We start from the raw sequence: 27,420 nt of genomic DNA, 5'->3' as shown, positions 1-27,420 counted from the left end.
AAAAAAAATCTTTCGATTTATAATTTTTTTCCGCATAGATAGCAATCACTAATTATTGAGCACTCATTATTGAGTATTAAATCATTGATCACAATATATCTTTATTATTTAGAAAGAAAGAAAGAAAGAAACAAACAAACAAACTTTATTTGGTAAACAATACAAACAAAACTAAACAATTAAAAAATATTTCAATAACTTTACCAAATAGGTGCTTACTCAGCGTGTGTTGCGAGTTGCGACCGTAGCGCGTAGTCGCAACGCTGGTTTTCAGTAAGCGCCTAATGATGAAAATAAAATAACGAAATTAAAACTAAGGATTACAGTGTCATTTAAAAACAATAAGATAAAGCTATATATAAGGTTTAACTAGTTATTTGACCGAGCTTTGCTCAGTATTCGATAAAACACGAATAAAATGACATTTTCTAAAAATTATTCCTAGCTAGATCGATTTATCGCCCCCGCATGTGGCCGCTTGGGAGTTGATTAGCACTAAATTGATATCGCTTTCCCCATTTTTTTTTCCATTTTGTCATGCTAGCTTTATGGACGTCTCATTTACGACATTACAAGATAAGAATGAGATATCCTTGAAAGTATACACGTGTTTTGACCAGTCACAAAATACGCCGAGTCATTATAGGGAAAAAATGCTGTGACTGGTTACGTTTTCCAGTGTTTTGTGTTACCAACTGAGGGCTTTTGCCCACAATTTAGGGAAAAAGGTTAGAGTTTTTCTTACGGGAAAGAAGATTAGATTTTTTATTTTATACACAGAAAACTGAAGACTAGAGTTTGTTTGTTTGAACAAACTTTACTCTCCTCTCTCTCTGGCGATCTTTATGAGTTATGACTAACGACAAACTGCGGAAAGTTGCGGAAAATCTTCTCATCAACCGAAAGTATTAGTATATTGACCTTCTCTAAGAACTCTTTCTTAGAGAAGGTCAATATTCCGCCTATACTATGTTTTCACCTAGATTTTGTTGAGAGAAATAATTTTTGAAACTCAATTTTTATTTAAAAAATGTTGACGTTGTTTGGTACTCAAATTTTTACTCATGAATTTTTTTTGTTTATAATAATTTGAGAATCAGAAAAACAATTCCCGGGCCCACGTCGCCCATGTCTGTAGCCGCCTCTGACTGGGAAATTTGTTTATTAATAATCAGGGTAAGTTCGGATACAGGGTAAGTCCGGATAATTTAAGTTAACGCTAAATTAAACTACAGTTACGGTACGGTACTACAGTTTGCAGTTGCAGTGTAGTATTTATTATAATATGCCCGTAGCGCCAGGCAAAAAAACTAATTTAGTGATAAATTGAATTTAATCTGGACTTACCCTGTGTCCGAACTTACCCTGATTAACCTTATAATGCTTAAGGATATTTATGGGTACCCTATTTCAAGTTCGCTTTGTAAATAGCAGCTGCACTGTTTTATTTTTTTATTTTTTATGGGAAAATTCATGAGGCGCTTGCCCATATAAATCACAGAAAAAATTGCCCTTTCAGCGCTGCTACTATCACAGTGAACTCTATATAAGGGACACATACACACCCTAAAGTAATTATCACTTAGTTTTGTTACACCTTGTATAAGGGACACATCACACTCTAAACCAGTGGTGCCCAACCGGTAGCTCGCGGGCACCTGGTAGCCCGCGGCCTGTTATCTAGGCGCCCGCGAACAATATGGGTCAAAAAAATTAAATTAACAATAACTAAATTACCTAGTTTCCTTTATAACGCTTATGCTTTTTATGTCTGTCTGTCTGTCTGTCCGTCCGTATGTCACTGGCACTTTTCTCCGAAACTATAAGAACTATACTAACTTGGTAAGTAGATGTACCTAGTCTGTGAACCGCATTAAGATTTTGATACAACAATGGAAAAAATATTAAACATTTTAAGGGTCCCATAGGTACAACTGAAACAAAAAAAAATGTTTCATCTAACCTATGCGTGTAGGGTATCTATGGAAAGGTCTTTAACAATAATATTGAGGTTTCTAATATCATTTTTTCTATCCTGAATAGTTTACAAGAGAGACTCTTCCAAAGTGGTAAAATGTGTGTCCCCCCTCTAGCTTCTAAAGTAGCTCATGATCATTCTAAAAACAATATATGATGTACATTAGTACTATAAAAACTTACCAACGAAAATTGGTTTAAACGAGACCTAGCAAGTAGTTTTTTTTTATACGTCCTAAATGGTAAACCTTAATTTAACTTTCATTAAATCAACTGAAATATAAAAATAAATCAAAAACCTTTTTAATTTCATAGAAATAAACCTTATTACTGCTGCGGAACCCTTCGTGGGCGAGTCCAACTCGCACTTGGCGGGTTTCTTAAACCTCGTGGTGCCCGCGTGGCTTATCGGGATTTTCGAAATATGTAGCCCTTGGAGCAATACCAGTTGGGCACCATTGCTCTAAACTCTAAAGTATTATCACCTTTTTTTGTTTCAACCTGTCTATAGTTTGTGCGTTTTAAGATGATATGGGTGACATATTATAATTGACAATAGTAGAGAAGTTACCTAAGAAAAGTAATCGATAATTTAAAAATATCGAATCACTTCGTAAAGGAATTGCAATCGAAATTATCGATTTCGTACTGACGTTTCAGAGTGGCGCCGGCGATTTAAAATGGCCGCTCTGCTTATCGATTTGATTTCGATTCAACAGTGTCAATCTCTATTGGCATAAGTTCCATTTCATGCATCTGACATTTTTCAAATATTTTCGTAACAATAATTTTCACAGTTAAAATTTTTAATTTTATATTAATAAGTTAGCAACTTTTCATTTTTATTCATTTACAATTATAGGAAACATTTGTTTTTGTAGATGGAATATAATTTAGATTTTTTTTGTTTTTTTGTAAAAAAACCCGTAGCAAGGAATATTCACCCATATCATCTTAAAACGCACAAACTATAAAGGCAACATACTTAACAATACACGAATTAAAGTTTTTTTTACCTAAAATAATTAAATCATTGTCATAAATTACGGAAAGTTACTTTAAAAGTAATCCTAAGGTAAAAGTATAAGCCAGTCATGATGTTCAAAGCTTTCATCTATTCACGATATTTGACGTGAATCTATAATATTAATACGTGAGCCAAAAACTTTTTAACCCTTTTTACGAAAAATGGGAAACGCAAGTGCATGTGGTTATAGTTTATATGGTAAAGGAGTGCATCGAACTAATATTATTTTGAAATTATGCTTTTATCGTACATTTTTTTAACAAATAGAACATTACACACACTACAATACGCACACTCAAGAAAATGACAGATTTTTGAGTGACAAACCTATACATACGAATTATACTCTTCTATTTAAATGATTGAAGACTGTTGAAAATGGATTATAGTTTTTTTTATTGAATCTTAGATACTATTAGACAATGCTTACACGGCCAGTCTGAGATCAGCTGAGTCCCAGAGACAAGAGTTGAAAAAAATATGATAAAGTCAATATTGTTTTACAAAATATAGGTAGTAGTCCTAATGTCGTTGAAACTAAGGTCTAATTTCGACCATTGGGCGATCGCTAGTAAATTTAAAATTCCCAAATAAAATGGACTAGTCATTCACAACAATCGTTATGCAAACAAAGGAAAGAATTTAGACAGCACTCAGCGGTAACCCAACTTCGGACCGCGATGACACAACGAAAACTTACAATTACTGATTTTTTTTTTATCTTATCACTTATCAGCATAATAATATTATGGCACGTCTACAAATTAAACACGCGGTACTGAGATAATTCATATGCGATTCGCACATCGTTGAATTGGAATATGGGTCTAAACTCTAAAGTTTAAACCTACAAGCATGGGCGCCGGCAGGGGGGTGCCAGGGGGTGCACTCGCACCCCTTGGGAACCTCGGGATCAACAGGAATTATTGAAATAAAAGCATTTTGTAACCCTATTACCATGCCGTACAAGGATACTTCGTAATGTTTCGGCACTAAATATTGTATTCTGTTGACGTAAATAGACAGTCACTGTTGTTCGTAAAAAGTAAAAAGAAAAGAAAGAAAAGTAAAATCTGCACCCCTTGGAAATTATTTCTGCCGGCGCGACGTCCATGTCTACAAGATGAAACATACCCATACGGTACCTACTTTAAAGACAAAACATACCTACTCTACATTCTAAAGTTTAAACTCTAAATATTTTGAACAAGCTGAGATATGCTTGAAGAGAAAAAAATGCACCAAGCTAATTTCAAGGAGCCGCCGGATTAATCCGTTTTTGTGAATTAAATTTAAACCACCTGTACTGTAAACCACGAGGCGAATAAACTTATAAATTATGACATTCTATAATTATGAAATATGAAAATATTAATATTATGTATAAGAACAATGTTTTATATAAAAATAATTAATCAATACAGAATATAATAATAACAGTACTTACTGCAGTTTTGTGTGAGTGCTTAAAAGTCTCTACGAAATTATAACATAGTACAGCATCCATACTAAAAAATGCGAAAGTCCGTCTGTCTGTCTGTCTGTCTGTTACCTCTTCACGCCGCTGAACCGATTTTGTTGAAATTTGGAATGGAGATACTTTGGGTGCCGGGAAAGGCACATCTAGTATACTTTTTATTCCGGAAAAATGCACTTTTCCCGCGCGATTAACGAATTTTCGCGCAACAAAGTTGCAGGCGTCATCTAGTTGGTAATATTATAATGTAAGCAATAAAGTACCAGGTAGCTAGCAATAGGGTCAAAATCTATCTCCTAAACATCCGTTGACCTAAAAACGACTGTTAAAGTTAACGCTCGAATTAGAATCACGTCACCCCTTTCATTTTTCTTATGAATGAAAGAGAAAACATGACATTTTAACAAGCTGTTAACATTAACATACGTTGGTGAAATTGGGGCTTAGTGTTGCAATACTTAATTAGTTATTCTGCATTTATAGCCTTATCCTAATTGTTAGTAATCTACGTTAAAATTAACAATATAAACGTAGAAACAATGTGGAAGTGCGCACTGCGCTTGCGCACGATATGAATGGAATTAGAAGTCAAACCCAAACAAAATAAATTTAACGCCATGACGTGCGGCCATTACTATGCAAAATGCACGGTTCAAGGTGATCCTCAAATATAATATAAAAAATCGCATTCACTTAGAAAATTACATCATATATGAAAAGGAATGCTATTCTAAATTTAAATATTGGAAGTCGAAGGTCAAAAAATTAAATTAGTGTATAAGATGAAATGTACATGTGTATGTATATAGTTAGTAATTTAAAGGTCTGCGACTATTATGTAATAGTGGTAATTGCTAATAGTGAAATGATTATAAACTCAATGAATTGCAATGTAAATCGTCTACTAGCCGTATAATAGACTCTATCATAGTAAAGTCGAGAGCTAATTTATACAGCATTACACAATCTGCATACTTTGTAGACAATAGTAGTAGTACTATCGTTTGTGTGGTTTTAATATGACACTTTATTTGGGCTCTGTAGCCACTATATTCCCACATTTTGTTCTTATAACCATTTCTGTGGGATTTTCTGATCTTTTACTGATTGTAACAACACTAAGTGTTAATACTTTAGGGTGTGTATGTGTCCCTTATATAGAGTTCACTGTGAAAGTAGCAGCGATGAAAGAGCAAGTTTTTCTGTGATTTGTCCATACAATGCGCTTGCCCATGCAAGATGTTACTCTTTCAGCGCTGAAGCTGATACTTTCACAGCGTACGTACTCGATATAGGGTAGGTACCACTGACCTCTATAATACACTGGACAGACGATCGCTATCAATAAAATGTTCCTATTTGAAAGTCGCCATATTGGCGCTGATTGCTATGTGAAAGCAGTAGTGAGTGTACTTGGAACTACTATTTTGCAAATGGCGGTTGTCATTTTCTATGTAATTAGTTCACAGTACGCTCACCGCGGCGCTTCAAATCGGTACAAGAAATAGCTGTCATTTTGTAGGGCATAGCCTGTCCAGTGTATTATAGAGGTCAGTGGTAGGTAAACATACTTACCCTAAAGTATTATCACTTAGTTTTGTTACACCCTGTATAATTTGAAGATCGTCATCCTGATCACTACCTATTAGGACAGGCTAGAGATTTCATCTGCAAAACAGACAGCCTTCGCCATAGATACTAAGATTTCTTGTTTTCTGTTTAAAATCTAGACGTTAACTGCTTTATATGCATAGATAAAAATCTATAAGTCTCTCTTGGCCGTAAAGAAGTCTTTAATAACATATATATGCAAATAATATTTATATTCCTACAGTCTAAGGGTCAATTTAGACCGCAACGCGACGCGTAGAGGCATTTGTTTTGTATGGATTTGTTTGACAGATTTGCAAGACGTCTCATGCAATTGAAATCTGTCAATTCAGCATCTACGCGTCGCGTTGCGGTTTAAATTAACCCTAATATGTGTATTCGATACATACTGAATGAAATTCGCCTTTGTTTTCAGATGCTGTTCACAATGCGGTCCCATCACATGCTCACCGACGTCGTTTTAGAAGTCGGCAACGAGCTATTTCATGTACATAAAGTAGTTTTAGCGGCGGGTAGCCCGTATTTTAAGGTAAGGTAAATTGCCTTTTGTTTTTTTCGCAATCTTTTCCCTATACTGATTATATCATTGATGTCATAAATGCTTACATAAATTCATATTTAATCACGCGTTCGTTGATAAATGCTCGTCTTGAGGTACAAGTTGGAAGCCTACATGAAGTTGCAGCAGACGACGTGTTGTTGCGACACGTTTCGATGTATTTCTATGAACTAGAGATCGCCCAATGGTCGAAATTCGACCTTAGTTTCAACGATATTAGGACTACTACCTATATTTTGTAAAAAAAAATATTGACTTTATCATATTTTTTTCAACTCTTGTCTCTGAGACTCAGCTGATCTCAGACTGGCCGTGTAAATATTGTCTAATAGTATCTAAGATTCAATTAAAAAAAACTATAATCCATTTTCAATAAGTCACTTTGTTGTCAACAGACTTCAACCATAAATAAAAGACTACAATTCGTATGTATGGGCTTGTCACTCAAAAATCTGTCATTTTTCCTAGTGTGTGTGTTGTAGTGTGTCTAATGTTTTATTTGTTAAGAAAATGTATGATAAAAACATAATTTCAAAATAATATTAGCTCGATGCACTCCTTCACCAAATAAACTGTAACTGTGCAAAATTTCATTCACCTACGTTTCCCCATTTTTCGTCAAAAGGGATACAAAGTTTTTGGCCCACGTAATAATAATTATATAGATGTGTCGCTAGCTTCGTGTCGCTAGCTGCGCAGGGAATTTTATAGAAATACATACAAACTATTACAAACAAGTAGTGTCGCGAGTCGACACGTCGTCTGCGGTTGCTTAATGTCGTCCGTTGCTAACCGGCACCTTTAAAGTCATACGTCTGATTGGCCTTATAAAACACGAGCTTTTGCCCGCGGCTTCGCTCGCGTTAAGAAGTATTATTATATACAAACTTTCATCCCCTATTTGAACCCCTTGGGGTTGGAATTTATCAAAATCCTTTCTTAGCGGATGCCTACGTCATAACATCTACCTGCATGCCAAATTTCAGCCCGATCCGTCCAGTGGTTTGGGCTGTGCGTTGATAGATCACTATGTCAATCAGTCAGTCAGTCACCTTTGAGTTTTATATATATAGATTACTAGCTGACCCGGCAAACGTTGTTTTGCCATATACATTATTAAAAGTGAACAACCCTTATTACTTAGGGGTATGAAAAATAGATGTTGGCCGATTCTCAGACCTACTCAATATGCTCACAAAATTTTATGAGAATCGGTCAAGCCGTTTCGGAGGAGTATGGCAACGAAAACTGTGACACGAGAATTTTATATATTAGATGTACCACACAAACCTTGCAAGTTATGGTACAATCTAAATGTGAAATATGTTGTGATTAATACACTTCAATAATTAATTAAAAAGTAGATTGTAGAGTATGCTATACATAGCGTTGTATGTCTTATTATGAGTTATGAGTTTATGACTTATGATTCATATGAGGGGCCATTCCTATTTAAAAAATGTAATCATTAAGCTATATCTTTCCAAAAAATATTTCTAGAAAATGGCCAAATCCGTAGATCACCATTCAATAATAGCAATTAGAGATAGGGAGAGGGGGTCAAAAAATCCTCAAAAATACCTCCCGTAATTAACAGACGCCCCCTTAACCGTCAAATACAATGAACGCTTTTATTTGCATCTCGCTCTATTACTTCTCTTATCAATACGCACATCACTATGTGTCGGTTACAACAAATAACGTCTATCTCTTTCTTGCAGGCGATGTTCACGAGCGGTCTGAAAGAGAGCGAGATGTCGCGGGTCCGGCTGCAGGGCGTCTGTCCGTCGGCGATGGCGTGGCTCGTGTACTTCATGTACACCGGCAAGGTGCGCATCACAGAGGTCACAGTGTGCCAGCTCCTGCCCGCCGCCACCATGTTCCAGGTACCTTCGATACATCTGTCTCGCTCCCACCCGCGTTGTTCATGTCGCTCTGTCACTGTCTCACACCTCTGTATGTAGTGCCGTTTGTATGCGCACTACGCAGTAATACTGAACTTATCACTTAGTTTTATCATTATTATTATCACTTAGTTTTGTAACACCTTTTATAACGGAATCTTTGAGCACGAGTGTTATTTATCTCCAGTAGTCTCATTAATTCGAAACTTTGCATACGTTGGCCAATGACCATTTTTTTTTAGAAATTTAAAAAAGCGGGTTTTTTTAACTAAGTATTAGGTATTCTTAATTTATATCTCTTCTGTTTGTTAGTTGTTTGTACCTGGATTAACATAATGTCGCTTTGTCTCTTTCTTATTCGTGTATGTAGCGCAAGAGATTTGTTACATAATGTATAAGTCTGTTTATTTCGACATTTTTACCAATGTTTTGCTGCAAACTTAATATATCTACTATAGTCCGGTTAACGAATGACTCAAAAGAGGGTATAGAGTGCGTGAGCGGGAACCTAAGCGATTTCTGCAGGAACTTATTCAGGGTGATTAGGGACAAAACATACTAAAAGTCCTGACGTCTAGGAAGTGAGCCGAAGGGAGGGGGGGGGGGGGGGGGATAAAGGTCTGAATTTTTGGTTTTTCGTCAAGATAATTTGGAAAAACTGTATAGAATCTAATTTATAGAGAATTTAATAAGCTTTAATTTCATCATATAATAGTTTTTGCTACAACGCATCGTTTTTTAGTTATTGGCGAAAAACCAAAAATTTAGACCTTTGTCGCCCCCCCCCCCCCCCCCCCCTCCCTCCGGCTCACCTCCTAGACGTCAGGACTTTTAGTATGTTTTGTCCTTAACCACCCTGAACAAGTTCCTGCAGAAATTGCTTAGGTTCCCGCTCACGCATTCTACAACTACTTTGTTGACTGAGCTACTAGTGAGCATGTACACATCGCCTCAACTGACTTATTTTGGGTGCAGTATTGACCAATGATCGACTGTGACATAGTAAAGAAACTAAAATAAAATCGGCCAAGTGCGAGTTATGACGATACGAAGGGTACCGTACCGTAGTAAAGTACAGTAGCAGTAGAGCGAAAGTAGGCAAACAATTGTGGATTTGTATGGCAGTATTCATTATTATGTAAGTACAAAATATATAATTGACGATATTGTGAATATTTCAAGTACCTACCTGTTGCCATTATTGATTTATACGAGCAAAAAAGTGCAAGAAAATCACGTTTCTTGTATGTGAGCCGCCTTTAAATATTAATTTTATTTTGTTTGTATAATATTAATGTTAAAGAGGCAACAGAAATACACAATCTGTAAAAATTTCAGAAGTCTAGCTGTAGCGGTTCTTGAGACACAGCCTGGAGACAGACAGACAGTTGGACAGACATCGAAGTCTCGGTAATAGGTTCCCTATATTTCTCTCGCTCTATTTTTTTCTCCGTGCGCGTCCACCGGATCGGAATCGGAGCGTACGGAGCGTTTGTGCTGATGACGTCATCCGCAGTGAACACGTCATTCGAATTCCGAATGCTTCAAGTTCTGATGGTAATAGGCGATGGCAGTTGCTTTAAAAAAAATTGTTGTTGAGATGTTGAATCCGAATGCAGTGGACGCACTTCATCGGCCTTTCGTAAATGACGTCGACGCTTCTAATCCGGTGGACACGCAGCTTTAACTTTGCATAATTATAATAAAGAGTAAAGGCAGGGAAGTAGCAAAATACCGGTGTGAAACAGCGCTTGCGCTGTGTTTCGCTGAGTGAGTGAGTTTACCGGAGACCCAATCACCTGCTCTTTTCCCTTCCCTACCCTTCCCTATTACCCTATTCCTTCTTTAAAGGCCGGTAACGCACCTGCAGCTCTTCTGATGTTGCGAATGTCCATTGGCGACGGAGGTTGCTTTCCATCAGGTGACCTGTTAGCTCGTTTGCCTCCTTATTTCATAAAAAAAAGACAATAAACAATTTGCTTATTGAAAGAACACAAACATTTATTTGATTATCTCATTTTCTAATGACTAATGAGTGATAATAAAATAATAATAATAATTAAAGGTTGTTTGAATTAATTCAAGTAGACACTATAAGTTGTGTAATAACTTGGAATAACTTGGCACCGTCATAAAATAATTACAACACTTACGTAGTTACAATCAATAAAATTGCTAGGTGTAATGATGTTATCATTTTATTATCTTGAGAGATTTAAGATCAATTGAGATGAATAAAAGTCCAAAGCCTTAATATTTGTGTGTTGTGCCTTATTTCTTAGAAAATACTTAAAAAACTCTGTAATGCGTATTGTCTACTTCAAATCGGCATTGCAGTTAAATGTAGTTTTATTATTTTATTTATAGCTCCAAATTAAAATTAATAAATGAGTCATAACTCCCTCATAAGTCATAACTCATAGTTCAAAGTTTGGCTTTCAACAACAATTCAAATGTTGTGCTTTTATCTCTTTTTAACTGATTTCCAAAAAATTAGCTCAGGTTAAAATGTTGTATATTATTATTATTTTTAGCAATATTCCGCAAAATAAACCTCAACCTGTAGGTAAATGAGTGAGTGTACGCATAGGCATGCCGGCGTTACAGCTCCTCCCTCCTTTTCCACACTGCCTATACGTACACTCGCATGCAAGAATGTGAACCACCATGAAACCAATAATGTTAGCAAATTCATGCAAGGCCTCTCACCACCATGCAAGTTGAAAATCTCGACTCGCGTTTCGCCCCAACACCGGAGCATCATCAGGACTTTACGAACAACGTCCGTCAAAAGTCAAGACGGATGGTAGTGGTGTTTGTACGTTACGCATAGGGCCTATGCGTACCTACCTATGTATGTAACGTATTCTTATGCCTTACCCTATAGCTATGACCGCACTATGCACTTTCATCTTCTGTTTATTCAACTTTCGTTTGGCACTTTCAATAATTGAATGCGTCAACGAACGCAACGCTAACATTGTCATTTTTGTTCAGTTGCAGCCGCTGTCAGCTTATTGTAACATGTGCGATGAGACCATATAGCTGCGTGGCTTATTTGGTTATAAGAAATTCCAGAAAAAAAAACAAAGCGAAAGTTTTGGATATGGTCAGAGCGCATGCGTCGCGGGCATGCCTCGCGTGCGCTGTAGACTGCGCTATGACCACGCTATGACGCATGCCCTTGATGAACAAAAAAAGGCACAGTGTGGATATGGCTATTTAAGTATTTACTAACAGGTTGAGAATTGTTTCGCGGTATATTGTTAAAAATAATAATAATAATTAATATAAGTACTAAATTTTAAACAATGGATTTCTACAAAGTTACGTCTGATTCTATTAACTAGTAGGAGTTCTCAGTTTGACCTAAATAATATGTTCTTTTTTCAGGGTTCCGTAGTCAACAAGGAACCCCTATAGTTTCGGTCTGTCCGTCCGTATGTCCGTCCGTCTGTCCGTCTGTCTGTCCGCGGTTTTGCTCAGAGACTATAGAGTCTACAAATTTGTAATTCGGCATGAATGCACATATTAATGATGCCCACACAATGGTACATACAATCTTTAAAAAAAATATATGGTACCCAGCCTACCCTACACATCAACCAGGGATCTGTAGGGTAGGCTGTACCATATATTTTTTTTTATGCCCAGTCGATATTTTTTTCGCGTACACACGTGTAGGGTGTTGTTGTATAGGTTTTTTAAAAATATTACGAGTATTTAAAGATAATTTTCCGATTTAATGGAATATGAAGTCCAGTGTCCGTCAGTAGTAATAGTTGAGGCTTAGGCCAATGGGGATTGTCCATTATTTTTTTATTTTGCTCATTACAAAAACATTTCGAGGAATAAGGTCAGTGATCGTTTTTCTGTATATAAACGAAAAAAATACCCATTAGCTACTTATATTTTTGAACAAATATGTTTAACCTTTGTTTGACCTTCAATGGCGTTAAATTAGCAATAAATTCGACCAACATTACGTTTCGAACTTTTGGTAAGCTTCTCGTATCAGCTTTCACATAATGAGTTTCACATAATGCAAGTTGCATTTGACGAACCAGCCATTATAAATAATATTGAAAGGAAATTTAAAACATACTGCAGAGGTCAATTGGCCGCCGGTGATGGCGTCAGAGCGAAACTTTAAAAAATTATTGAGAAAAAACTAGCCAATGAATTTCAAAATTATTTAATTTATATTCTTAAAATACCCTATTTTAACGAAAAAAAATATAAAAAGTACACGTGATTTTTTTTTCGCGACGTTCCCCAAAATACCGGACATTGTTCTGTCCGGTATTTTGGGGAACGTCGCGTCGGTCTGGTACCTAGTTATAGGTGATTTTGATTTTTTTAGAAGGTAGGAGACCTTTATTTCGATATGCAAGTTATAGTTAGTATAATATGGCGACCACAATATAAATTTCTATATAAAATTCTCGTGTCACAATGTTAGGCCGCGTACTCCTCCGAAACGGCTTTACTGATTTTAACCAAATTTTATATGCATATTCAGTGGGTCTGAGAGTCGGCTACTGGGTACTTTTTATATTGATAAGTGCATTTGTTGAATAAATAATAGTCCGGTATTTTTTCGTGACTCACCTGGCAACCCTAAATGTTGGTCGAATTTATTGCTAATTTAACGCCATTGAAGGTCAAACTAAGGTTAAACATATTTGTTCAAAAATATAAGTAACTAATGGGTATTTTTTTCGTTTATATACAGAAAAACGATCACTGACCTTATTCCTCGAAATGTTTTTGTAATGAGCAAAATTAAAAAAAATTGGACAATCCCCATTCCTTTAATTTTATAATTTATTCAAATATTATTATTAAATAATAAAGTACACTTATAACTAAGGACTACGAGAAAAATTCAAGTACCTACCTGTTGCCATTATTTTTAAAGAGCAAAAAAGGCCGAAAAACACGTTTGTTGTATGGGAGCCCCCCTTAAATATTTAATTTATTTTGTTTTTAGTATTCGTTGTTATAGTGGCAACAGACTCACATAATCTGTAAAAACCCTTTACGTACCCTTTGTGTACGGAACCCCTCAAAACAACTGGCTTCAATTATGAGTCGACGGAGCCCTGCACTGCTACGCGGGGCTCCTACTTCTGGGTGGTTCACAAAAAAGTAACCACGATGGCTAAGGCGGGATATTAACCCATACAATTAAAATACAGTAGTGAATTTTCATAATTTTTAGGGTTCCGTACCCAAAGGGTAAAAACGGGACCCTATTACTGGGACTTCGATGTCTGTCCGTCTGTCTCCAGGCTCTAACTCGAGAACGGTAATAGCTAGAGAGTTGAAATTTCCACAGATGATGTATATCTGTTGCCGCTATAACAACAAATACTAATTAAAAAAAACCCCCGACAAACAACTTTAAAAAGTAATGAAATAATATATTTTACTGACTTTAAGTTTAAATAATTCCTAAGTGTAAAGTGATATTTTAGTCCATAATTGTTGTCACGGTGTGCCGGGTGACCGCCAACAGTGTCTTTTGCATTTTGTATCGCCATAATATGTCACTGATTGTCTCGATTTGGTTCTCTGAAAACTGACCCTTAAACTATAATGTTATGTGAAATCAAACATCTAAATTAGCGGTCCCCCGACACACCTTGACAACAATTATAGACTAAAATATCACTTTACACTTAGGAATTATTTAAACTTAAAGTCAGTAAAATATATTATTTCATTATCTACTTTTTAAAGTTGTTTGTCGGGTTTTTTTTTTAATTTCTTAATTTAATTTTATTTTGGCCATTTTTGCTCTTTATCAATAATGGCAACAGGTAGGTACTGGAATTTTTCTCGTAGTCCTTAGTTATAAGTCTACTTTAATATTTAATAATAATCTTTTTAAATAAAACTCAAAGGTGACTGACTGACATGGTGATCTATCAACGCACAGCCCAAACCACTGGACGGATCGGGCTGAAATTTGGCATGTAGGTAGATGTTATGACGTAGGCATCCGCTAAGAAAGGATTTTGATCAATTCTACCCCCAAGGGGTCAAAATAGGGGATGAAAGTTTGTATATAATAATACTTGCTAACGCGAGCGAAGCCGCGGGCAAAAGCTCGTAGTAGAGGGGCTCCCATACAAAAATACAATTTTTGGCCTACATTTGCTCTATAATGGTACGGAACCCTTCGTGCGCGAGTCCGAATCGCACTTGGCCGATTATTTCTTTTTTTATTCTTTAGTAGCTTGTCAACCCCTAGAGTGCAATTCCTAAGTCGGAGGCTTAATTTTTTTGCAATATATCGGTAACCCCTTATGCGCGAATCCGACTCGCCCTTTGCCGATTGTTTATTATTATTGTTTATAAACTGAGTAACCATCCAGTGTGCCAAAGTGTAGTCCATGTTAAGTTAGCACTTGATGATTTTTATGTGTTCTTAATAATTATATTATGAACATTACAGATTAAATTGGGTTTTATTTAGAATAAATGATGTTCCTAAAAGTAATTTAGGTGTTCACTATTTGTTTACTGAGCTCGTCAAAATGAACAACTTTTTCTATGAGAACAATGCTGGGAACTGAAAATCGTTTTCATACCCATACAAATTGCTGATCCGGGCATCCATATGGGTATGAATACGGCTTTTTTTTTGAGTTCCCAGCATTATTCTCATAGAAAAAGTTATTCATTTTGACGGGCTCATTAATTGATGGTTTCAAGGATAACGATGTTTACACTAACACACTGTATAAGAAACTTCAATATGATTTTTGAAGACCTATCCATAGATACCCCACACGCATAGGTTAGATGAAATTTGTTTTGTTGGTTTAAGGTTTTTGGTTTTTACCATTTATGACGTATAAAAAAAACTACTTGCTAGATCTCGTTCAAACCAATTTTCGTTGGTAGTTTTTATAGTAATGTGCATCATATATTTTTTTAGACTTATCATGTTACTTTAGAAGTTAGGGGGGGAAGGGCACACATTTTACCACTTTGGAAACTATTCAGGTTAGAAAAAAAATGATATTAGAAACCTCAATATGATTTTTGAAGACCTATCCATAGATATCACACACGCATAGGTTAGATGAAAAAAAATTTTTTTGTTTTAGTTGTACCTATGAGGACCCCTAAAATTTTTAATAATAATTTTTCCATTTTTGTATCAATATCTTAATGCGGTTCACAGACTACATCTACTTACCAAGTTTCAATAGTATAGCTCTTATAGTTTCGTAGAAAAGTGGCTGTGACATACGGACGGACAGACAGACATGACGAATCTATAAGAGTTCCGTTTTTGCCATTTGGCTACGGAACCCTAAAAAGGCACTAATATAGACTAAAAATTCTTTAAGTACGTTTAATACTTTTTAGTTTATATCATAGGAATATTTTTTTTTTACTGTGGAAGTTGGTTTTATTTTTTTGTATTTTTTAAAATATCAATATTCCAATCCCCACATATGATTATATTCTTTTTGTTACCTTTATTTATTTTATGTAATAGATAATTGAGATTATCTATAAACACTTTAAGATTAGCTTTTGGTATTCTGTATATTGAAATAATAATTGTATTCAATTTTAGAGATTAGCGCGTTCAAATAAGCCCTTTCATATAATTTTCCACGTTTTTTCCACATTTTCCTCTATTTCTTAGCTCCTAGAAGTCTAAGCGTAATAAAATATAGCCTATAACCTTCCTCGATAAATGGACTTTGTAACACTGAAATAATTTTTCAAATCGGACCAGTAGTTTCTGAGATTTGCGCGTTCAAATAAGCCCTTTCATATAATTTTCCCCGTTTTTTCCACATTTTCCGCTATTTCTTCGCTCCTTTTAGTCTTAGCGTGATTAAATATAGCCTATAGCCTTTCTCGATAAATAGGCTATCTAACACTGAAATAATTTTTCAAATCGGACCAGTAGTTCCTGAGATTAGCGCGTTCAAATAATTTCCCCCCGTTTTTTCCACACTTTCCTTTATTTCTTCGCTCCTATTAGTATTAGCGTGATAAAATATAGCCTATAGCCTTTCTCGATAAATGGGCTAACCAACAGTAAAAAAATTTTTCAAATCGGACCTGTAGTTCCTGAGATTAGCGCGTTCAAACAAACAAACAAACAAACTCTGCAGAATTATAATATTAGTATAGATAATTATTTATACGCATGCTTATCACAATCAGTTTTAGATAATATAAGTCAGTTTTATTTTTTTGTTTAAAAATAATTGTTTTTAGTAGTAAGTATACAAATTAAAAGAATTTTTCCTTTAAGTATTTATTTACTTATTAAAAATTCTACAATTGAAACTTGTAACAAATAATGGACCACTCAAAGTTCAAAGTTTAGTACTATTTTGTAACCATGACCAACGTTTTTTTGCGGTTGGCCTAGTTACTAGCCAAATGTGAGGACTACGGACCTCAGACTCGTTGACTATTGTTCTTTGAACCCATGGCTTCGTCATGTTTTGGGCGAAATTAGCCTTACTCACGATGACTTTGACTATTATTATCACACTAATATTATAAAGACGAAAGTTTATGAGTTTGGATGTTTGTTACTTCTTCACGTCTAAACGCCTGGACCGATCTTAATAAAAGGAGAATGAAGTAAAGTGGTATGATGCGCGGAAACCGTATATCTGCATTCTACACTTTTCCTGGATAAAAAGTATCCTTGTCATTGTTGGGGTGGGTTGGGGCGTGAAGAGATAGGTTACAGACAGACACTCTTTCGCATTTATAACATTAGTATGGATATTGGATAGTGTGGATGTCTGTATCATCATGATTGTAATATTGAGATTTTATACATTTTTATTACACGCACATTACAATCATCATAATTATTATTGTAATGTGTGTGTAATATTATGTTGGCACATATTTCCAATAATATAAGATTTTTATCTACACATTTAATTAAAGTTTTAACCGCAGAAATTATTATTAAGTACTCGTATTACAATCAAAAATCTCCCTGTAATCTATCACATGTTAAATAAGAGATAGTCGACGCTTAGATGACTTAGCACTTCTGAATTTCACATGAAATATCGACTGTATACTTTTGACGAGTCACTGTGACTTTGCACTCGGCACTCGTAATAAATGATAGTACGGCCGACGGACACGCCATTACAATTTGACTTCCTCCGAGAGCAAGGCGCTCGGAGCTTGCTGAGAAGGGTTAATTCTCCCTCGGAAGATAAGTTCATTGATAATAATAAAGCTGGACTTCGCTTGACCGTGAGAATTTTAGATTTGGAGATTTGTATTAAGCTTTCAGTGGATCGTCAGTGTCATTTAACCCCTGACTTATTCATATAAAAAGAAATGTATAAGCCATTATACAAAGGACATTAAAAATATAATATGTCAGCCATTCTGACATTCTTACAGACGTTTCACTGCAAACTTAACGCTTAGTTGGGGCAGTGTGTACTCGCTAACTAGTCTAAGTTAGTGAGTACACACTGTCCCAACTGATTTAATATGATGTAATATTGATCTACCTGACAAAATTACCTAAAAATTTTGCTGATCTATCTCTGATAACATAAGATCGGCATTACAGAAAGGTGTTAACATACAACTTTTTTGGTAATAAGACCCTCAACTGATTTATAAGGAAGGTTGCTCAGATTCAACTACCGATTAAACTTTTTTAAAAAAATGAGTCCTCTTTTCTAGATCACCGGTACATTATAATTTATAACTAACTAAATAATCGAAATCTTCAGTATAAGTTCCCTCACAGTTCGACGCGTGAAGTATGTCAAAGTATAATATGTTGTAGTGGTGTGTTGCAGATATCTAACGTGATAGACGCGTGCTGCGCCTTTCTCGAACGGCAACTGGACCCGTCCAACGCCATAGGCATCGCCAACTTCGCTGAGCAGCACGGCTGTGTGGATCTCAAACAGAAGGCCAACCAGTTCATAGAGAGGCATTTCACACAAGTGAGTTTGAATGATGTTGCTCTTAAAAAAATAGTGTATGCAGTATGAGCCATAAGGAAAGTTTATTTGAGGAATTTTACACAAGTGAGTTTGGAGGGTGTTACTCTTAAAAATAGTGTATGTATGGAACTAGGAAAGTTTATTGGAGGTATTTTACACAAGAAAGTTTGAGGGTGTTACTCTTTCAGTCGAAAAGTATTAAACGTATAAGGAAAGTTTATTACAGGTAGGTATCTTATATCTTTAAACGAGCAATTCTTGAGCAATCGGCTCCAACGATTTTCATGAAATTTAGTATATAGGGGGTTTTGGGGGCGATAACTCGATCTAGCTAGTAATCATTTTTAGAAAATGTCATTTTATTCGTGTTTTATCGAATACCGAGCAAAGCTCGGTCAAATAACTAGTAATATTATTATACTAGTAAGTTTGTAAGGATTGTTTGAGTCTTGCAAGCATAAGTTGAAAGATGTGTTATGTGAGTAAGGGGGTTAAAGTGCAGGTGATTTAAATCCGTTTCAAACAAATTAAGTTTGTAAGGCGGTCATAATAAAGGCTGGCTTTTTATTTTATTTCAAACTACAAAATTAATAAGATTTTGAATAAATGAAATGTTTTTAAATACAAAAGCGCTAAAGCGCTGAGAGTTTTGTATAATTACCAGCTGATAATATATTTTATTTAAGTAGGAATGAAGAAAGTGGTTTTCATAGAAAAATTGCTTATAGGAGTGTAAGAACTCGAGCCGGTTTTGTCGTAGGAACAAGGTGATTAATTGAATCCTGGATAGTGGCTGATTTTTTATAAACCTGAACATGACAAAAATATTAATCACCAAAATACACTTTATACCAAAGTCCAAACCTATCAAAAGTCACGTTGATCGCCAAGAACAGATAGTTCAGAGTCAAATATTATAATTTAGAACCTTGTAGAGGTAATGTTCGCAACATAAAGGTCACGGATCACGAAATTAGCGGGGTAAAAGAACTTCGAACGGTTTTTTTTAAACTACCTGAAGTCGTAGCGAGTGTCTAACGCAACTGTTGCCAAGTTCATAGCTAAGTTTGCAAGGAACCACAAACATTCCACTAGGACCACACATTACTCTATCAGCTACTACTCTACACTGTCAGATTTAAATACTATTTTATTTGGAAGTTTAAGTTTTAAATAAATTAAATTAACAACCCCTTTATTCTAAAAATCATTTAAGGATTGGGTGAGTGTAAGCGCTATTTAAATGTGACACTAGTTTTTCTCACGTTAAAGACAAAAATGGAAGGGTCAATGATTTTTGCAGTAATATGTATGTACATGTGTCAATAGATTCGTGGAGCCTTCCAGTGTTATTATTAATCTGTTAATGTACATAGGTATATATACTTTAATATAAATAACTTTGATTATTATTAATCTATTGAGGTGTGTTTAATGCCGGCCACTTTCTCTGCAGGTATGTAAGGAGGAGGAGTTTCTACAGCTAACGCCGCAGGAGCTAATATGTTTGATTCGGAAAGACGAATTGAACGTAAGGGAAGAGAGAGAAGTCTACAATGCAGTGTTGAGTTGGGTAAGAAATATTATTTTATGATTTTTATCTCAATACCTGATGCTTGTGTGATATTAGTTATTAGTGATGTTTGGATAGGCACGGCCCAGCAAATTGCCAGCACAGGCTAATATAAAATATAATGAATTGTAGCAGTCTCTACCTGCTTTTAGGGTGATACGGTAGCGACGGATCCATTGTAAGAGAAAAAATACTCCCGCTTCTTTACATTATGTACAATTTTATTGATTGTTTGTTTGGCAAATGTCCCTTCTATAAGGGACACTAACGTTTTAGGCGGGTCCATACCACGTGGCTATTAAATTTTTAATGTTGAATGTATTCGTATGTTTGTAACTAATCACTTTCATAGTGGTTGGAATTTGTTATAATATTTGGCACAGATATTGAGTAGATTATGGGGAAAAATAAAAATATGGCTCTTATAACCGCTTTTGGATGGTCTTCTCAATGACCACCAGATTTTTTAAAGATTTACTCATTTTTTTCTGGATTGTTCTGGTATAATAATATAGCAGAACAATGTACGGTTCTTCGGGATGCCCCTCGTGCACAAGTGTGACTTTCACGGGCAACACTTTTACAATACTGGACTTTGCTCTCACGAACTTAAACTTCGTTTCTAAAAATAGATTTAATAGCTCTGCTTATAGGGCGATTAGAGCTATTTTTAGACACGGTCAGTGACTAGATACGTATTTTATATATCGTTATATCTTTGCGGTGTTCATGATAGTCTGTCGTATACGATAAGTAAGTCAATTCTGAACGTTAATTTGATTTAAAAATAGCAGAGATTATATTTATTATATCTACATACTAATTATATATTATAGGTATACCTTAGATACCTCCAGGATTGTCAATTTTTCAAATTTCTCTTCACAAATGCAGGTAAAACATTTGTCCATTTAGCAACACTGCTCTAGCACCTGCCTCCATTTTTTTTCAACTTTCATTAACGTCATATGCATTGACGACAATGGGGATATCACAGACAGACACACATACAGTTATTATGTGTGAAAGTGCACGCTTCTGTATTTTCACGTGGCAGCCCCGTGGCTGGCTTACTCGATCGTTAGGGTCAAAGTACAAAGTTTATGGCGATATTATAATTAAAACTACTAATAAAGAAAGGTTTAGCTTTTGAAGCAATTCGGACTTTGAAGAAATGACACGGATATCGAAATAACCACGTTAAACAATAGGTTGGGGAAAAAGTCTTTTCGCATTACTAGTATGTATGAACTTGTCATAAAATCTCTTGGGCTATACCAATCATTATTGTATCTGGCGGATTTTGGTATCATTAAAAAGTTTTAATTTTACAGAAGACAATTCCAAATTCAAATAAGATAAATGTGAGATTTTAATTTGTTTTTCTTATAGTTGAAATGAGTGATTTTAATGAAGAAATTCGATACATCTTTAAATCTAATATATAAAATTCTCTTGTCACTGTTTTCGTTGCCATACTCCTCCGAAACGGCTTGACCGATTCTCATGAAATTTTGTGAGCATATTGAGTAGGTCTGAGAATCGGCCAACGTCTATTTTTCATACCAAAAATTATTTATATGGCAAAACAACGTTTGCCGGGTTAGCTAGGTTTATTACAAAAAAAGTAAAAATGCAACACAAGCCGCGAAAAAAATTTGCGATGTTTATGGACCTAATCCGTTATCTGTGAGAGTAGGGCAAATTTGGTTAAAGCGTTTTCAATCCGGAAATTTTGATATCAAAGTTAATATAAATAATAATAAATAGTTACGATGTAGCTGAAGAACTTGGGATTGACCACAAAATGGTTTTGGCGCATTAGAAAAAAGCTGGGTACACAAAATAGCTCGATATTTGGGTGGCTCATGAGCTCACTGAAAGAAACCTAATGAACCGTGTACTCATTTGTGATTCTTTATTACGACGTAATGAAACCGAACAGGACCATCGATTCTGAACTGTACTGCGAACAACTGATGAGATTAAAGCAAGAAGTTGAGAGAAAGCGGCCGGAATTAATCAACAGAAGGGGTGTGGTTTTTCACCATGATAACGCTAGACCTGACACATTACCACTCAGCAAAAATTGAGAGTTTGTCTGGGAGGTGTTAATGCATTCGCCGTATAGTCCTGACCTTGCACCTTTAGATTTCCACCTGTTTCGGTCGCTGCAGAATTCCTTAGGCAGTGTCAGGTTGACATCAAAAGAGGACTGCCAAAACCACTTGTCGCAGTTTTTTCATCAGAAGCTCCATTATAGAAATGGGATCATGTCCCTACCAACAAGATGGCAAAAAGTTATCGAACAAAATGGCACCTATACTATACTTTAGTCAATTGTAAATAAACTTAAAAAAACCTTTTGAATTTTTATATAAAACGCGAAGAAACTTTTTCCCCAACCTAATATTATTTTATTAGGTTACAAAACTTTGTGTCAACAAAAGAAATCCAACATCCTTACAGAAGTTGCAGTGGAAATGTGTGTGTGAAACTTAACATCCTTGCTACGCGCTTCTAATATAATAATTTAAAAAAAAACGCTTTTATAATTCTTTTTTTTTCCTAAATTTTAACAAATGATTGCATTGTCATTGGCTCTTAATAATGCGTATTAAGAGCCAATGCGTATAAAGTTTCGAATTAATGAATTAATTAGACTACTGAAAATAGGTAAAAATCGTGCTCAAGTTTCCGTTACATACATACAGGCCAAGCTAATAAAAGCATGTTAAAAAAACATAACTTTAATGTGCGCGTAAAGTGCTACAAGGCTTTAAATGAACGTGGACGGGGCGCTACTGGTAAAGGAGAACTGTCAAAAACATGTCAAAAATGGCGTTTTTGTATGATGGCAGCGTTAGTTCCTTTTTTCGCCACGTTCATTTAAAGCCTTGTCGAGCTCAACGTTGCGGACTTTTGTTTTAAAAAATATAATGTCAATTTGACAAGTGTGTGTCATTTCCAGGTGAAACACGACGAGGACCGGCGGTACCCTCGCATGGAGCACATCCTACAGGCGGTGCGATGCCAGTACCTCACGCCTAGCTTCCTCAAGGAGCAGATGAGCACATGCAAGCTGCTCAAGAAAGTCCCCGCCTGTAGAGAGTACTTAGCTAAAATATTCATGGTTAGTATTCATCGCTTAGCAGTTAGCCTTCACTGATACGAAGAGTGCAGAAGGAGATCACAAGATTAAATTGATTATTATTTTAGCAGGAATCGATTAAATCCCCATAAAACGGAATTCTGCGTTTACCAAGTGTAAGAAATGGAGAGTGACTGTATCAATATTATTTGTATCAATCTAATATCAAAATAATGAGGGTGTTTGAAATTCTATTTGCCACTAATTGCCGCTATGTAGCCTTAGCCTCTTAGGGTCTATCGTGTAAAACCGCTATCATATGTCACGATAATATGTCTATTTGACACGATATACCCTAAGGCTACGTAGCAGCACCTGGTGGCAAATAGAATTTCAAACTCCCTCATTTGGGATTTTATGCAGAATAACCTTAGGCTGCATCCTCGTACCTATAATAACAATTATATCTGCGACGCAAAACAACCTCCATCCTCACTTTATGTCTATAAAATACCCTACATCCCACCTTTTACGTGTACAGGATCTGACGCTACACAAGAAGCCGGTGGTGAAGGAGCGGCGGCCGAACACGCCGCGCGTCATCTACGTCGCCGGCGGCTACTACCGACACTCCATAGACCTGTTCGAGGCGTTCAACCTCGACGACGGAGCTTGGACTACCCTGCCCCGACTGACCGTGCCGCGCTCTGGACTCGGCGCGGTCTTCCTCAAGGTAAACCACTTCGGCAACCGTCATCACTAGTATGAACACTACCGACACTCCATAGACCTGTTCGAGGCGTTCAGCCTCGACGACGGCGCCTGGACTACCCTGCCCCGACTGACCGTACCGCGCTCTGGACTCGGCGCGGTCTTCCTCAAGGTACACCTCTTATGCCCTTTTTAGTTTTTTGATAAAGGTTTACAGTAGCGCGAACGTCGTTAATTCGATAACCTTCGATGTCAACCAAACGAAAGTGCTAAATAGAATGATACTAGGCGTCAGACAGCTGTCAAGACTAGTCTGAACGCATTTCACGCCTGCGCTTCAATCAAGGGCAAGCGAGCAAACGGGTCACCTGATGGAAAGCAACTTCCGTCGCACATGGACACTCGCAGCATCAGAATAGGGGAGGGTAGGGAAGGGAATAGGGTAGGGTATCGGGCCTCCGGTAAACTCACTCACTCGGCGAAACACAGCGTAAGCGCTGTTTCACGCCGGTTTTCTGTGAGAACGTGGTATTTCTCCGGTCGAACCGGCCCATTCGTGCCGAAGCATGGCTCTCCCACGTAAAATAATAAATACGCGTCCTACAGAAATAATAAATATATAGAAACGAGTATGTGTACATGTTGTACTGCCTAATTAAAGAAGTCAGGAAAGATTTTTTTTTATAATACTAGTGTGAATCTATCTGCACAAAAAAGTCATTGACCTCAACGTCACACAAGCAGCTGCAGGTCAAATTGCTCTTAGTGGTCTTAGTTTAATTTATCGCGAGGTAAAATACTCTATACTTGGCACGAAAATCCTATAAAAAAAACTAAGATACGTTGGTATGAGGTAGTGAGGACTGCTAACTTCGAATTTTATTTTTCAAACAAAAGTTTAATGAAGAGTTTGACAGATATTGTATGGGGTTTGTGTCAAAGAATTTAAATAATTACAGTGAAGTTATTAATATTCGCCTCTGAGTGATATAATGTGACTGCCAACAATGTTTCAAAATGTGCCCTAAATGTTTTTCGATTTTAAAATTGTTATCAAACCGTTATTTCTAGGGTCTGTTCTACGCGGTGGGCGGTCGCAACACGTCGCCGGGCTCGTCGTACGACAGCGACTGGGTGGACGTGTACAACCCCGCCACTGAGCGCTGGCGGCCATGCTCGCCCATGTCCACGCCCCGACACAGGGTAAGTACGCCACTGATTCAGCCCTGGATTTATGTATACGCAACTAGACCATGGCATAGGCCATGGTCTAGTTTCCTATATATAAATCCAGGCGGCAGCGTCCTAGGATGTCGGCAGAGGTCGTACACAGGGGCGGCGAAATTAAAATTGCCTGTACTCATAAAAAATATAAATCCGAATACTGAACTTGTATTTCCAACTGAGCTGCAATTTTATTTAAATGAAAAAAAAGAAAAATGTGTACGTGTACAACCACGCCACTGAGCGCTGGCTTACCCACAACGCGAGGTAAGTACGTCACTGATTACCGCTACTAGTACAGAAGGAATGTCAACTCCATAAAAAATGATAGGCAGATTTTCACTAGTGGTATTGGCCATTGAAACGGCTCGTATACTATAATATTGTGACGTCATGTTCTTAACGCGATAATGTGTATGCAAAGTTTTCGAAGAACGGAAACATAATTTGGACATAAACAAATTACGAATTTTATTTCAAAAGACGTAAAAGTAACGAGTGCAAACTAGAAGACGGTAAAGCAAGATTGGGTACATAAAGTTAAGACTATAGTAGATCCATGTCTATAAGACGAAACGCGGTCGTTTGGATACTATGCACAATTCGCTCGCGTCACGAAAAAGGTGTTAAAACTTATTTAATGACGACTCTAATATTACAAACAACATTTCGATTAGTCATAGTTCGATAACCTTCATCCTTGGGGGTTTTTAAAACACAAAATTTTACAATCGTTTAAAACAATATTGAAAAAATACATCTTAATCGTCAGTATGTTAATCAGCCTTTTCATTGTTACAGGTAGGCGTAGCCGTAATGGACGGATTGCTGTACGCCGTCGGCGGCTCAGCTGGCTCGGAATATCATAAGACTGTCGAATGGTGAGTTCTGTTTCTACATCATATTGCAAGTGATCATTGTCGAGAATAAGAATAAGAACATTTTTATTTTGTCACCACACAACACAATAATTATGTAAAACACAATACATACATAATATTGTGTGATGTCAAAATTGGCCCAAGTTCAGCTATACGCAGCAGCCAGCAAGCTAGCTCGCTGCACTGGTATTCTGCAAGGGCCAATGAGTGACTTCACCTCAAAATAAAGGGAAAAACTATACAATACTCTTATAATTAACTTACAATAAAAGCTAACACTAATTTAAACAAAAAACAAAAACACTAATAGTACCTAAATACAAAATCTTTGAAAAATACACACTCAGTCCTGTTGGCTCATTACTGGCTATTCTATCAATTGGCAAATTGTCGAGCAGAAAATATGTCTCGCTAATCACGCCTATCCCCTATGTAAACATTGGACAAACTCGACGCCGAATACGTTACCCAATTCGATTTTATTTATTTACTATTAACTAATCTTATCCATACTAATATTATAAATGCGAAAGTATCTCTGTCTGTCTGTCTGTCTCGCTTTCACGCCAAAACTACTGAACCGATTGCAATGAAATTTTGTACACAGTTATTCTAGAGTCTGAGAAAGGACATAGGCTACATTTTGATGTGGGAAAATATCTTATTTCCATGAAAATATCGATGAAAATTAATTCGCATTGCGCGTGGGCAGCGCTCATCCCGGGGGTCCTAGGTTCGAGTCCCGCAGGCGGAACAAAAAGTTTTCAATGTTCCTGGGTCTTGGATGTGTATTAAAATAATATTTCAAAAATCTTAAATGTATTAATTTATGTATAATATTATAAAAAATCCAGAAATATATCGATGCAATGAACATTTTAGTTCTAATACGATTCAACAGATGGCGTTTTATTTTTTACTTTATTGTAACATAGAACTAATCATACTTATTAGTTAGTATGTTTTTGTTTATAGTTTTTAATACGTTAGAATATTATGTTTAATAATATAATCACTTGGTATAATATAATCAATCTATCTTATCTTATAGAACTCCTACTGCATTTCTAATATATGTGACAAGTTGACAACAGAAGACGCTCTAAAATAAAGGAGTTCGAGTGTACCGTGTTGGCCTATATTCCATCCAGAAAATATATCAATGCAATCAACATTTTAATTCTAATATATGAAAACAGATGGCGTTTTATTTTTTACTTTATTATTGTAACAGAACTAATCATACCTACTTTACTATATAATATTGTTTTTATTCATAACTAGCTGTTGTCCGCGACTTCGTCCGCGTGGACTTTAGTTTATAGCGCGCGGTGTCAACAAAATTTGTGTCAAATTTAAAAACTTTTTAAAACTCTGGTAAGTCGTACTCCTCTTAGGGCCG

At 36.2% G+C, this 27,420-nt stretch overlaps 1 protein-coding gene across 2 annotated transcripts in view; it reads left to right on the top strand.

Moving 5' to 3' along the window:
- The window catches only part of LOC121731347 (kelch-like ECH-associated protein 1B), a 45,025-nt gene that overhangs the window by 12,984 nt on the left and 4,621 nt on the right, over window positions 1-27,420 (top strand). For both annotated transcript variants that reach the window (XM_042120747.1, XM_042120745.1), the window contains exons 3-10: window positions 6,508-6,621; window positions 8,373-8,537; window positions 18,389-18,538; window positions 19,995-20,111; window positions 23,083-23,244; window positions 23,744-23,935; window positions 24,985-25,116; window positions 25,939-26,018. In XM_042120747.1, the coding sequence (XP_041976681.1) occupies window positions 6,508-6,621; window positions 8,373-8,537; window positions 18,389-18,538; window positions 19,995-20,111; window positions 23,083-23,244; window positions 23,744-23,935; window positions 24,985-25,116; window positions 25,939-26,018 (1,112 nt within the window). The remainder of the gene's footprint in view (window positions 1-6,507; window positions 6,622-8,372; window positions 8,538-18,388; window positions 18,539-19,994; window positions 20,112-23,082; window positions 23,245-23,743; window positions 23,936-24,984; window positions 25,117-25,938; window positions 26,019-27,420) is intronic.

Source organism: Aricia agestis, chromosome 10, assembly GCF_905147365.1.
Source record: "Aricia agestis chromosome 10, ilAriAges1.1, whole genome shotgun sequence".
Lineage (NCBI taxonomy): Eukaryota > Metazoa > Arthropoda > Insecta > Lepidoptera > Lycaenidae > Aricia > Aricia agestis.
Note: the sequence above shows the minus strand (reverse complement) of the source record. Positions and strands in the feature narration are given on the sequence as shown.